Source organism: Leptosomus discolor, chromosome Z (genome assembly GCF_034619465.1).
Source record: "Leptosomus discolor isolate bLepDis1 chromosome Z, bLepDis1.hap2, whole genome shotgun sequence".
NCBI lineage: Eukaryota > Metazoa > Chordata > Aves > Leptosomiformes > Leptosomidae > Leptosomus > Leptosomus discolor.
Genome location: NC_141419.1, coordinates 88,951,202 through 88,966,464, shown reverse-complemented (window position 1 = coordinate 88,966,464; position 15,263 = coordinate 88,951,202). Strand labels below are relative to the sequence as shown.

The window sequence follows — 15,263 nt, the reverse complement described above, 5'->3', positions numbered from 1 at the left end:
TGCCCAGCTGTATGTTTTCAATGACAAATCACTAACGATTCCTATTATGAGTCCTTGGGTCTTTTCAAGTAATTGAGGTTGTGTAAAAATTCCGCTATGGACAGCCAAAGATTTCCTTTCCCAGCCCTCTCCTCAGCCCTTGATCTATGGGGGAATTATTCTGACTTCCTTATTGGTGAAACCTGAAAACAGGACATTCTTACTCCTTTTGTTGTTCAGCATCATTATTGCAATCAGTCAGACTAAGGCAGCCGGGATAATGCTGTTCCAGCTTTCTTTTGCTGTGATACATGAATATAAAACTCTTGGTAGGCAGTGGGAAAGAAGAAGCTCATGCTCTGGAGGTCACAGACCCCAACTCTCACTTTTGCAGCTGAGTAGGATGGGATGTACGTTGCCCTGAGCACATAACAATCTCACTCAGTGGCAGCTATCTTGAGCTCAGATTTTCCTAGGCCCAGCTTTGAGACCAGCAGGTTAATAGCGAAGATACAGCCATTGTTTTGGTTTTTTTTTTTAACTTCCTCCATGCTTCTGAACAGACCTCTCACCTCAAACCTAGATTATCAGTGCCTTTGAGCAAGAAACTATATTGCGTACGGTCCAGAGCTGTAGCACACACTTTTCCTACTAACTCTTCTCAAACTGCCACTTATATAAGTATCCAGGCTGCGCACTGTCAAAATCTTAACCAAGCCTCTTCCTCCAAGCTAAGAAAATACCGACAAATGCTGAACCGAGGCTGTTTTTGGCACCCGGCACGTAGAACACAGCCGCAAAGACTCCACCGTGCCCCCACCGAAGCCATGGACAGGACTTCCCAGGCCCACACTCTCTTCGTCTCGACAGATACTTCACTCCAGAAGTCAACCTCACCAATTTCAGTGAGGAGACACTTGATTTACACCAGGCTAAGATGAGAAGAGAATCCGGCCGTGATTCTTTATTGCCTTTTAAAGCCAAGAGCCCAGCAGAAGCCAACTGTGTCTGACGCGAAGCTGCTGCACACCCAACGTGGAATCTGCACAAGTCCATAAACCAGCAGTGGTCTAAATAAAAACTTCAAACAAGGCATTCTGGCGTTGGCCAGAAAGAGCGAAGATAAATAGCTGGGAGCCGCCAAGTTGTGAAGGAAGAACTGCTTGACTGTTGGACAGAGAGCAAAGTAAGAGGCAGAAACTAGGCAGGGCGCTGGGAGGCTTGTAACACTCCCAAAAAGCAAAGGGGTCACAGCATTTAATTTGATTAATTCGTCACTGGTTCAAAAGACGCTGTACTGAGCCTCAGGCAGCGCAATAAACATACAATCATTGAGAGAGGAAATAAAAGATTGGTTGGGTGGTAAATACTCCAGCTCCCTCTCCCACTCCAGCTTCGCTCTTGCTTCTTTTCTCTTTGGTCAGTGCAAAAATTGGAAGCAATGCAGTAAGCAAGCAGTAGCATTAAAACAACAACAACAACAACAAAACTCACTGTATTTCAAATGCCTTGGTCAAAACACTTTCAAGGAAAGCTTTGACTTGCTTTCCCCATCATTTTTGTTTTCCCTCAACAGCCCGTTCCTCTAGGAAACGCCACGGGCAAAATGGAGCAACAGTCGTGCTAGCTTGGCCTCCTCTCCCCACGACTGGCAGAAGTCTTACCGGAAAACGACAAAAAGGACATTTATCCAAAGGGGGTCAGATAACGCTTTTGGAGGTCATTTCAGTAGTTTTGGTTGTAGTCGTAAGCATCCAAGGGGCCCAAACAGCTGTTTCGATGAATGTAACTATATTTACAAATAATGGTATTTTGAAAAGCTCCAGTGCTAACTTTTATGGGCCAGATGGTACAAACACTCACCCCAAAACTGTACAGTGCCTGTCCCTCACCATGGGACACAGGGGAAGGGGACAATCCCCCCCCCACTGACACTTGTGCTGGAAAACTTTTGCAGCTGCTTGAAGCTATGTAGGAGCCTGGGGTGTCCAAGGAAACGACAGCAGAGGCAGAGCTGGGGAAAGGGAGGGTGACTAATATTCCATACATCCTCAGTGAGTGAAGTTCATGTCTGGCTCTTCTCCCATCCACTTCAAGCACTGCCACTGCTCCCACACTGCATTTGCTGTGTATCAATGCATATCAGACCTCACCATGGCTCTGTACAGCACAAAACTGCTTTTACCCCCTTTTCATTTTCCCAGATACACACTAAGGTTTACTAAAAATTAAGATACTTTTCTGCAGTCACATGAGAAAACTATGGCATGGAAGATGGGCTTCCAAACCCTGGACCACACATCAGCCTGCCTCTGCATCTGTGCACACAATGCTACACCTGGATCCCATTGAGTCAAATGCCAGTATTGAAGAAAGGAAGGTCACATACATGTATGTTTGAATTGATGTCTAATGAACTTTGCTCATCACCTGATTGTCACTTCTCCTCCCTCGTTCCCGTATGTAAACGTGAGTATATATGCAAGATGCAGCCACTATGGACATTCATTTTATGTCTCTAATCTGATCAGATGAGAAAATGTTCATCAAATATAGTGTTGGACCACAGTTTCCCCTATTACTGGGCTAATGTGCTCACTGCAGAATAATGAATCAACTTTGTGATCCTGGAGCTATTAAAAAACATATATATATACATATTTGTGGGAAGTATTATTATACAAAAATCAGCAAAGTTTGATTAATCAGGCAGTTGGCTAATCCTATTTGCCTGCGTCGTCCATATACATTCAGAAAGAATGAATATGCCCACCCACTACTGAAATATAGAGCCTTTCTTCGTGTAAAACTGTGGCTGATTAAGGCTTTGTGGTAGTTCAGAACTGCATATGCTGTTTCTTAAAAAAAAGAGCCAAACAACACCCCCCTCAAACCAAACCAAAACTCATGGTGGCTTTGACAATATTTCACCATGTTTGTTTTTGCTCATAGCAAGTCCTGTTTTAAATCACAGTAATGCATTTGCTTCTGAGAGAGGACGAACCAGAGATTTATTCAGTGCTGTGCAGCAACAGCCCATTCCCGCAGGAAACTGAGCTGTGGAGGGGAGTTTTGTCAGGGAAGAAATCTCATCTGGATAAATGACACTCCTCAGCAGAGCATGGTTACTTATATGTGTGTTTGTACTGACATCAGATGAATGCTGTTCATTCGTTTGATTGTCACTTCTCCTCCTTTACTCCAGTATTCCTCCTACTCTCCCTTTGGAAGGTTTAATCACCCTGTGTAAGGCGTTTTAACAGGAACCAGGGCACTTTTAAGATAAAGACATTGGAAAATTACTTTAAACAAATACAACACACAGTCATGCATTTAATAAGCTTGACTTGCACATATACGCACGCATGACACAGCCCCCCTTCTCCCACTCAAGTCATAGGGCCAAACACTACTCACTGTGTGATGCCCATCCTCCATCTAAAGCTGCTGCTGATTCCTTCAGAGTTAAACCAGCATCATACAGACTAGCTGAGGAGGAAAGGTCAAATCAGAAAAAATTCAGCTTGTAGCACTGCCGGATGTTGAGGGGTGAAGGCGTAGGGGACCATGTAGGTAAGTTAAGCATTAATTTGTAAAGCATGTTTGTTATGCTAACTATCCAGCATTCAGAGACTGATGGTTACTACCTTCCTAATAGCTGTACATGATTAACTTTATATTCCTGTAAATTTACTGTGCATGGTGTCTGTGCTATACCTGATGAAAGCCATGTACTTATTAGCTGATCTTTGAGCCATGATGCCCAACATGCAAGCAAGGCAATCTGGGCTCGTATAATATCATTTAAAAAAAAAAAAAAAAAAAAAAGAGGGAGGAATACTGTGAGTGTAAAGTAACATAGGCCTTGCTTGGTTTCATTACAAAGAAAAGCAGAAATAAAGTCCCGCATATAGTGACTTTTGACCTCTGCTTCACCTACATCCTGGCCTGCAATGACTGTAACTAGGACATAATCAGACAGGTCGTATACATAAATTACCATCTTATCTATGCACCTTAAAACGTTAAATGTGCTTTTCCTCACGTGCTCTCCTAAGGAAACAGGGAACGGGTAGCCATTCCTGCTTTTTTCCAAGGCACACGCTATGGCAGCAAGACTGCTCATCAGCAATGCAAGTCTCTTCTTTAACATTATGTATGAAAGCAAAACAGGCAGATACGTGACAAGGAGATGTGGAGTTTGCTGTGGGGACCTCTTTAAAATACAGCTCCGCTCTCAGCCTCCCCAGCCCAGCTGTGGCACCAGTCTGTGGCCTCTCCCTGGGACCCTCACTTGGGGCTTTAGTAACTACTGGAGAGCAGATGAAAGTATCAGCCATCCAGCTGTGCGCAGTGCCTCAGGTCACAGAGTGCCAGAGGGGCCCCCAACAACATTTTGCAAATGCACTCCTCCATCTGCAGGGAGCGGAAGGAGAAATAAACTGAGTCCATGCTTGGTGCACACAACTTGAAAGTTCAGTTTAGGATGTGCCCACGTGACAGCATGACTGTGGCAAGGCAGGATGTAAAAAATCTTCTTCTGTATCCTTGCCTACTGGACTAGTCTTCTGCATCAGCCAAACAGGAAAGCAGGGTTTAATTAGTTTTGATTGATTAGTCTTTCTAAATGCAGGAGAGTTAGGCAAACACAAGGAATCTTACCAAAATAGCATTTCAGAAAAATGCAGCAGGAAGCAACAGGTCATGGGGAGTGGATGGGAAGGAAGGTGGGAAAAGTTATATCTAGCACCTATGGCAAGGACTCCAGTTTCTCCAGAACAATGGTGGAGAAACAGGCAGTGGACCGGGAGAATGGCCATATACATTAACACTGCATGTTTAACCCCAAGAGGTCCCAAGAGATCTAAAATGAGCCAAAGCTCAGAACGTCCCCACTAATGAGGGGCCAGTGATAGGCCAAGCTGGGGCAGTACAGGGAACGGACGTTTGCTGTGGCCAGCCAAGGTGGCTGGCGGCACTTCCTCAATGGGACCCTTCGCTCTTGGTACAGGTTTCTTGTGCCAGGACTGCAGCCCACTCCTCCAGAAAGAAAGAGGGACAACTCTTCCCTTGACATCCTAATCTTTCTTGATGGTAAAATCATACATAGGCTTTAAGGTCATATGGCAGGACTGTTTTCTATCACATGCATCACCACTATATAGCACCAGGGACACTGAACTCTTCAGAAATGGCTAAGTGCTGTTACAACACAGATAATAATAACAAAACCAACAACAATACAATGGCACCTGCACCAACACACTACACTGAAACAAACTGCAATGTCTGAACACTGAAGGGCACTAAATGGTTCTCTCACCACTCTTATCACAGATATCTCTACCAAGCATGGGTGGTTTTTGCTTCATATTTCATCTCCAGCAACACACAATGAAGTTGCAAATAGCATTACTGAGCATGCCAAAATGCCCATGCAGAAATATAACACCGAAATTGTGATATAAATCTATTTTCAGCTTTCATCTGAATATTCAGGATGTCTCCTCTTATCTCTGTTATATATTATTTTTATATTGCAAAAGATGACAAATACTGAACGGCAAGAGCAATCAGGCTATGGAAATGGCCTCCTGGGACAGAACTATATGTTCTTATAGGGTGAGTTGCTTTTTTTTTCCCTCTTATTTTTATGATTAGTCAATCACTGTGTAGCCACCTTAGGGAAATGCAAGGTGAATTAGGAGAAAAAAGGTCAAGGTTATCATGAAAAAGTTTAATCCCTCCTCAGTGGGAACTGGTTAATAGTTATGGCTAGACTCAAGTGTGGACCTCTTTTGGGAACCCAGTGAAGGTCAAAGGCAGACACGAAAAAAAGCTGCACTGAGATCTTAGACAGTCATAAGCAGACAGATGTTCCCAGGCTTTAATGAGCAGTCTTGGCTCCAGGCCTTTCTTGGCAGAGCTGCTCAGTTTCAGTGTTTTTCCTCGTAGTGCAAGGTATGGCTCTGGTTAGCTGGCTCAGTGTAGCTAACTGTTGATGATTTTTCCATCTAAATAATAGCTTGACAATGAAGAAACCAGTTCATAATCTATGACTTGATGGATTAGATCATGGGGAATGAAGTACAGCTGTAATCATGAAAAGTAAAAATAAATAAAAATAATAATTTTAGTTTAAATGTGAACCAGTTTTAAAAGTTCAAACAGTAAATCTGATGGAGCTCCTACTGCAAGTTCCACCACTCCATCTTTTGTTTTTATTGTCATGGAAAACAAACTGAAGGAAAATAACACGAGATGGGTTTTTTCTTTACCAATTCCATTTCCAAGTCAGGCTGGTGGGGAACATGCCCCTACTCTGGAAACTCTTTTGAGTTCAGCAGTGTCGAAAATTTTCTCTTAACAATTTGTTATGCCTAAGTGAAATATATCAAATTGGAAAGTATGCGTTTAGCAAACATCTTCTGTTCAGAAAGCAAAAAGACTACAAGTCCAACTGTTACCAAACTCTGAAATTAGTAACTTCTACTAAAGCCACTGCGAAATAGCCCTGTCTGCTAGGACACAACTTACTTAAGTAAGATGGCTATTAATGCAATAGCCACCGCAGCACTTGGTGGAGGATAATTTTGCTCTCTTACAGGCATGTAGCAACCCTGATATAAACAATGACTGAATTCAGTCTCTTTTCCAATATTTCTGGGTGTCACAATTGGTCTGATAGAATACAATATCTTGAATGGGCATGTTTTCATGGGATAAGCTCTTATTTTAGATTGCTTTTCAGTGCTATAGTCCAGATCCTGGTCTCAGTGAAGGAAATGGAAATGTCTAGGTGGCTTAAGCATGAGCAGTCTTTGGATCTCAGTTACAAGTCAATAAAAAATTTAAGAGCCTTACATTGGCAGGTTATACAAATTCTCTGCTCCCTCTGTGTTCTCAGCTGATACTCTTTTCATTCTGGAGGCTATGAATTACGTTTCTTTGAAGCTCTTTTTTAGCACATCAGAACCTCATGCACCTCTGGTTGGTTCAGTAAAGCTCACCCTTTTCCTGAACCAAGTGTGAAGTCTGCTTTGTGATAAGTATCTGATGGTGCAGAAGCTCTGGGCTTGCTCCCAAGCCAAATTCATTTATATTGCAGCAAAACACCTGCCTCTGTGTCATCACGAAAACAGCTCCCTATTGTACAGTACAATTCAGTCTCTCAGACCAGATTCTTCACCCCCCACCCCCGCAGGGGAGGAACAGATGTCCTTAGCAGCCAAAAGGAGCTTCCTCCCTCCTCATCTACCCAGCTTACATTTCCAAGTCGTGAGTCCTAAAACTCTTCAGAGTCAATTGGCTAGGGTTTATCATTTCCAGGACAGCAGTCCCTTCCCACAGCCACTTTACACAACACCTGCTGAACTGGAAGTGACAGATTTACGCTAGGATTGTACCCAAGGTCTCCATATATTCAGTCCAGCTATCACTGTGATGGGTCTCTCTGGATCAGCAGTACACCGCACCAGTCATGGGACACTGGCCCAGCTCCACATCTTCCCACGCGTCAGGTCCATCTCATCAACAAATGGCTTCTCTACACCTTGTGGGCCAGAGTAGAGATGCTCTGCTTGGTACCGTGGCTGTTCTCCCAAAGGCTGGGCAGCAACTACCACCCCACAACATCAGACACCAATAAGATGGCCTACCTTGCCACCAGGTGTTAAAATTGCTGCTGTTGCAGAATGCAATGGGGAGATTTTCGGAGCAAGCACAACAAGCTATGAGAGACAGGCAAAGGCAGGAGAAATATTTACAAAAATGCTGTATAACAACTCAAAGACTTTTAAAGGTTTTAACTTAATGCATGGCCAACTTTGTTGTCGATGTCCCTGAAGCTTGGATGCAGAATGGGAGTAAATTACAAAAAGCCAGAGGGGTTATTGACTCACAGACATATTTGTTTTAAATAGCAAGTCCGTCTTTGTTCAGCATAAAAATTTAAATGCAGTAAGGTAAAATAGAATAAAGCAGAGTTTACCTGAAGAGGCTGAGGAATCGTAAGTACTTCTGTCCTTCCGATTTGTCCTGAAGGGCTGAATGTCCTTTTCCCTGTAAGTTCCAAACCCTTCAAAGCTTCTTCTTTTACTCCCACTTGCATCGTTGTCCCGCTTCTCACTTGAGGAATTCATTTCGCCAAACACGTCCAGGGACTCTGACCTTCCGTTGCTCTCAGTATTACCAGAGTATCTCTTTGTGCAAGAGTCAATGGGATCATTGCTTGAGTCACTTTTATCTTTACTCTGTGTCCACTGCTGGGCATCAGAAAGAGATAACGTAGAGAGCGTATCCACTTCAAAGTTACTCTTTGAGCCTTTGTGTCCGGTTTCACAATGCTGGTGCTTCTGCTTCTCCTTATGCTTGCTTTTCTCGCTGAGCAAGGAGAGGTCTTTATCTGAGCCACTTAGCCTTTCGTTGATCACATGGCTGGAGAAGCCAGTGGACTTGCTAGCAAAGAGACCACTCAGATCTTCATGTGTCCCCAATATCCGCTCATCCTTATGCTTGTGCTTATGTTTGTGTTTCCTTTTGTGAAGTCGGCCACTTGAAAGGCTTGTTCCTCCAACCTTTGGAGGAGCCAAAGAGGGCTGCATGTCTCCAAGGCCCATTCCCACAGGTGTTTGCAGGTGCACTCCGTGTTTCGCTTTATGCTTGGCAGTGGTGGACATCTTCATATGAGAGCTTGCATGGAATTGGGGTGGGGGCACGGTAGGTCTCATAAATGGGGAAGCCGCTCCGAGCGTGTGAGATAGGTACAAAGGAGCTGGATACTGACCATAGTAACCAAGATTCATCATAGGCATTGATGTGTAAGGCATTCCATAGGGTGCATAGTAACTCCCACTGGGAATAGGGTAACCGAACCCTTGTAAAAAAGGCACCTTTGTCATGGTGTCATTGGTTTTGGCAGGTCTACCACGCTTCTTCTTAGACTTCATGTCAGAGGTCCTGCGAAGATAGAGCAATGGGTCATACTGGATATATGGCACAGGGTAGTAGTGATCAAAATTAATCCTGAAGATGCTGGGATATGGATTTTCATGATAAAATGTGTAACTTCTATGGGAAATCCTGAACACTTGAAACTTATTGATGAGTTCCTCAAGGTCTGCCAGAAACTGGAGGTCATCTCTGTTCTGCAGGCTTTTCCTTTTCCTCTTGTGCTTTGGCTTTTTAATACTCTCATGAGAGAGAAAATTATCCACAATGAGATGTTTCTGCCGGTGACCGTGCCTGTTCTTTGTGCTGGTGTCAGATGGGATAGCCTCTGGATTGTCCAGGGTGCAGAAATCAAAGGAGTATCTCCGGCGGGATTCTGAGCTTTTCTCAGCTTGGTCAGAAGTGCTGTTGTTGTCTGTACCTATCCCACTGTCGCTTGGTATGGTTTCCTCGCTGTGAGACTCACTCACCGGCGACAGCGTGACTTCTTTCAGAGAACCTATTTCACAGAGGTGGGAAGGTGAATTAGCCATTAACCTGGGTGGAGACAGCTTCCAAGTTCCACTGTGCATTCCTTTCTGGGTTTTTGTAGGAAGAGCACTGATAGGTTGAAGATTTGGCATAGTTTTTAACTCCGAAAAATTTGTTTCAGTGCTTGCAGGGCTAAGGTTGCCATTAGTCCCCACTAACTGTGTTGAAAGCGGATGAATAGCTGCTGGTGACGATGCCACAAGTGACTGCAGATTGGAAGGCACTGCTGGGTTTTCTGGCTGGCTGGAAACAGGCCTTGAGTGCTTGATGGCTGTCTTAGGTTCTTCTGGCTGAGCCTGCAGCTCTGCTCTTGGCTTTCTGCCCCGTTTTTTACCAATGTAGATAGTCCCCCTCTTGCTGACATTGATCTGCTTCCCCAGTCTGGCATCAATAGTGGTTGGCCCAGCACTAGATGGTGGCTGGACTTTCGCTTTCAGAGCTATGTTGCTGGAGCAGGAGGACAAGATCTGATTGAGAATATTCTTCCTCTTGAGGGTCTTCATTTTATTAATGGTCTTGATGGTCTTCTTATCCAAGACCCCAAGCTTCCCGACCTTTTTGTGAAACTTGAGTTCACTGATGGACTTGTCCTCTCCTGGGACCATCTGGGCCAACTTGGCCAGATTCCGTCGCCTCTTCCTTTTCTTTGTTCCTGGAAATTCACGATTGATTGGACTCACTGGGCTGGTGGAGGTTCCCTCATGAATGGTTTCAACAGTGAGCAAAGGCTGTTTCTTTGGTCGTCCTCTTTTTTTCTTGACAGGTGTGATCACAGTAAGACTGTCTGTATTGGTATACAGAGGGCTGGATGGTGTGATGGGATAGGCTGAAGGAGGCTCCACCATCAGCTTCTCAGATGTTGTCATGGAGGTCTCCCGAAGGATAGATTTAGGTTTGCTGCAGGTCCATCGCCGCTTAGCTGCATGTTTGGGGTGCTGGACATCAGATAATTTGCCAGCAGTGGGAAGATCGGTGGGTAGGAGAGTGGGTGTCACAGCTACAGGTTTTCTGAGTCTGGTAGCACTGTTGGGGGAAGCTTTGTCAGTGAGCACACCACTGTCGATAGCTAATAAGGGGGACTCATTTTCAACCACTTTCCCTGGCTTTGTGGCTCGAAGATCTTTTTTACTCGCTTCTGGTTGACAGCTAGTCCTGTTTGCCACCTCACTGCTCATAGCAAGTCCAGAAGTCAGGCTTTTCTCCTGGATACTTTTCTCTATGGAAGATTTTGTGGATTGCCTTTTTTTCCTTTTGTGGCCAGATGCATCTATTGTCGGAGACTTTATTGGGATAGTAATTCGTACATGACTGGTGTCACTTTCACAACTGCTAGCAGATGTGGGATTCTGCTTCAAGGGTGATGTATCCAACACACTGTCCATCGAGTAAGACTCCTTTTTCCCTTCCATGCTGTCATGGGATTTGCTGTCAAATGCTTTCTGGGCACTCTTCACCCATTCGATGTCTGCGGATTGGATGGTTTGACTTATCAAGTCTTTTTTGCTGGACTTCTTCTTTGTACTCCCGGTGGGCTGATCAGGGGCCTCCAGCTGCACACCTCCCTCTTGATCACCGAGAGGCAAAAGCCCATTGCACTCGGAGGCACTGCTCGGCTGGACAGCCGTGCTGATGCTGTTGGGTGATGAGACCACACTGCAAATGGCAAGCTCTTTACTGCTGGCCGAAAGCTGCCCCCACGTGCTGCTGGCGCAGGACTTTTTTGTTTGGGATTTGCTGAAGGAAACTCCTGGCTCCGGAGCAGGGACCTTGGTGGCACTAACTGCTTCTCGACTGGGTTCTGTGTTGATGAAGCAACTTTGAGAAGCGGATCCAGTATCGGAGCTCGCTGACCAGTCAAGATGGTGCTGGTTGCTACTTTTCTGCTGGTGCTTTGATTTTAAGGTGTCACCGGTGAAGTCTTGTTGGAGGCCTGGATCATAGTGCAGAGCAGAATGTTTTTGTGGCCTGTCATAAACCTGGAAGGTAGAAGAAGATAAACAGAAAAACAATTAGTTTATCAGTCCATTCATAACACCTGGTTGCAGCTCTTTATATGTACAGTGATTGACAACTCTTCTTAACCAATGTCCTTGTAAGGGTTATGAGCCGTTATAAAGTCTTATACTTGAGCCAAATTTGCATTTAGATTCATGCTTTGTAAATAAGTATGGTTTTTTTCCCCCACTCTAAAAACAATGGAAGTATGTCTATAAATGCTAAATTTCTAAGGAAATATATGCTATTGATTTTTAATTTAAAACACAAGTAAAATATTCCCTTTCAATGGATGAATGGTGCAGCTCAGCCTCCTGGTGAGAATCCATTTTTCCTAAAAAATAATCCCTCACAGAACTTGATGCTCAACAACAGCAATTAAGCTCATTGTTGTAAACACGAAAAACGCAAAATTATCTTGGAAGTTGTAACAAACAAGAGGAAAACCCATGGGTCCCCTTCCTTATGAAGCCAGAATCTGCAAAGATTTACTTGCTTAAATTTCCACACAGAAGTCATCCCTGCAAACTTAGTGTTTAAAATCATATGCATATGGCAAGTGTGAGGCATACTTGGAAAGTTCAAGATTTGCAATACTCCTGCTTCATTTTAATAATCCGCTATTTCAAATGTTTGTAAGACATATTTTCAATATGATTTCTAATCCAACAGCAGCTTTTCAAATCTCAGACATTACAGCACAGACAGAAGACAGTCAGAGAGCAAAAGAAAGTTACTTTTTTTTCTTGGTGGGCCTCCTTCAGCTAAAGAAATTATGTTTGTTACAGCTGTAGGCTTTTGAAAAAACTGAAAACAAAAAAGTTGGGGTGTTTTGTTTTGTTTTGTTTTTTTACTTTCACTAACTGACCTCTTCTGGCCATTTGTTTTCTCCTATTACACTTTGTAGCCTTTTTGTGAAGCTCTGGATCAGACCGTGCAACTCATCTCATACACCTAGTATTGCAAACAAGTGTTCTTAGCAAACTGTAATGACACCGCTCCGAATACCAAATAAATGATGAGAGACTTTTAAAATAAATGCGTAACCAATGAAAGAACAATAGAAAACAACTGCTAAGTGTCTTGTGTCTCTGCAAATACCACGTTACAACTAAGTTTCTATCAGTATCGTTATGTCAGAGCTCCGATTGGGGTCTTTGCAACAGAAGTTTTGGGGCAAGGAAGCTGTCAGCATAAGAAGGTTTTGAGCTGGGAAATGAGATGTCCCCAGTTCTGAACAACTTCAGAGGGATTTGAGAAGTGCTAAACACCCCCAAGACCATGGTGCATTATTTAGTGACCAGTAAACGCACACGTTATTGGCAAATATTGTTGAGCTATCCTTCATGTGCATATGAAATTGGGCATGTGGCTTTTTTGGAACAGGCAATAACAATGAAGCTGTTCTGGTCTACCGTCTGAGGAGTAATCAGGGACTCTTAAATCCTGTGTATAGTTCAGCTGTCATGCACATGGACCAGCCATGCTCAGGGAAAGCAGAGATTTCCAGGAATTGTGGAGTGAGAAAATGAAAGCACGCAGCTGTGGTGGAGCTGCAGATGTCGAGGGCGAGCGACACCCGGTTCCTTCAGCCTGAGAAAAGAGTTGAAAGCATAAACAGCCCTCAGGGAGTGAACCAGTTCCTCCTCCTCCTCTTCCTCCTCCTCCTTGCAGCAGCCTCCCGCGCGCAAGCCACACAGCGCACAGTGGCCACGACCCACACTGCTGATGCCCTCCTTCCAAAAACGGAGCCCACCCAAGTCCACATCCTTGGGATGAGGCCAGGGAAGTGTTGAACCAAAATCAGCAGCACTGGCACTGAAGTTTGATGGTTTGTTTTTAGTTCTTTTAAACTGATCACTAAGCTCCTGACTTTCATTTTATCTCAGCCGTCTGGGGCTTCTCCTGCCAGCCAGTCACAAGGAGGTGTGCGGAAGGTGGCCATCCCCTGATGAGGTCTCAGCGGGCTGGAGGCAGGTGCCCTCCACCCGAGCCTCACATGAAACATCATTATCCTGAGATACCATGACTTGTGACTTGGAAAAGCCCTGAAAACGATGGGCTGAGGCCTCTCAGCCCCCAGGACCTGCACCAAGGCAGGGCCAGGCTGTTTCTGCAGATCCTGGCCTTATGGCTGCAATTGAAGAAACTTCTTACACCCATTTATTTCCAAAATGCTGAGCTGTGAAAGTAAATGACCCGAAAAATTTCATTTGGAAGGAAAAAAAAAAAAAAAAAAAAGAGGGTTACAGCAGTGAGCAAAAACATCACATGCTGGAAATACCCTGGTCCTTCCAGGTCCACCACACACACAGAGATCTCTAAAAGGAGCAATAATCTCTGATCTACATTTTAAGGCAGTTAATAAGGGCTCAGAACTGAGAGGCCAGCTATATATATGTATCAGCGATGAATGTTGATATACCACTTGGCTCCTCCAGCCTCATTTCCTCAGCCTTGCACATTATAAAATGATGATGCAACTTCCAACATATCCCTAATGATAGCCTTGTCATTGCAGGCCACCACAACATCTATCTTGCAATTCATGAGAAAGATATGCCTATGTCATCAAAGGTGCCAACTCTGGAGGCATTTAATCACATGGATAAGCACTCCGATTTCAACAGGCCTTGAAAAAATTACCAGTCTGCAGGATCAGAGGACTTTATTTCCTAAGTGGGATGTCAAAACTATATATCTGCCCCAGCTCATAACAGTCCACCGGCTTTCCTCATACAGCTTCTTCCAGCATAACATTTACTACTCACTCTACCTTGCCAGACGTGTTCATATCTCCCCAGAATAATTCTTCCGCAGCACAGCAAACAGCAATTTGGCTGCAGCAGGTTGGATTCCACTGGCTGCAATGGATATGTGGGGACTGTTTACCTAAAAACACTACTGAATCAGTTCAAAGTAATGCAGCCAAGTGTATTTTATTCCCCATGTGTCCACCTGGGGTGCTGTCTGATCCCACTGGTCCTAAAGTTTAGGTTTCAATTTTCCCTGCTGGGTGTGCACCACCCTAAGAAGACAACAAGCCCCAGCTCAGCTAACCTAAGCTTCCGCTGAGCTACCGGAGGACACCAGAGCTGTCAACAGGGTGAGGACAAACAAGGCTCTTCAGAAACCTGTATCTTGATGCCTTTCACACAGATTCATTACTTTATTCATCAGGAAGAGTGCAATATACTGCAACTCCATAGGGCTTGGCAAGATGCTGTTGATCTGAATAGAGTTCCTATAGCAGCATGGCCGAGACAGGCATCAGGGATAGTGGGCTTTTTCATGAAAACAGGAAGATTTACCTTTTTTTTTTGGTTTATGAGACCCTAAAAATACTTCAAACGTCAGTGCCTGCCTCTATTTGTAGTTTACCCTTCCATTAAACAGGATTTTATTCAGCAGCTAGCTATTCTGTGCCAGGAGCCTGTTCCTTCTTCTTTTGTGAAAGCAGAAGTATAACTTGACCCATGCAGTTTTATCACATCTCACCAGACTTGGTCAATATCAAAACTCTTGATATTCAGTTTACTGGACGTGCTTAGTGGCTAATAATCCCACCTTTCCTTTAAAGAAAATAAAACACACATAAAGAAGCTAATAGTTTTTATAACTGCAAAGAAGTTTGAGCAATGTGATCCACCACATGCTAAACCTTAGACTAAAAAATTAAAGTTTGAATCCTTTTACTAGTAGTATACAACTTCAAGGCCAAACTCACGAGTTTCAGTCCTCAGCTTTGGCAATGGCGCGTAGAGCTACGAGCAGGACACATCCCATATACTGGCAACTAAAGAGCACTG

The 15,263-nt window shown here is 44.1% G+C and overlaps 1 protein-coding gene across 5 annotated transcripts in view; it reads right to left on the bottom strand.

Moving 5' to 3' along the window:
• SETBP1 (SET binding protein 1) overlaps positions 1-15,263 on the bottom strand; it is a 241,466-nt gene that overhangs the window by 65,754 nt on the left and 160,449 nt on the right. For all 5 annotated transcript variants that reach the window (XM_086479838.1, XM_086479839.1, XM_086479836.1 and 2 more), the window contains one exon: positions 7,970-11,435. In XM_086479838.1, the coding sequence (XP_086335964.1) occupies positions 7,970-11,435 (3,466 nt within the window). The remainder of the gene's footprint in view (positions 1-7,969; positions 11,436-15,263) is intronic.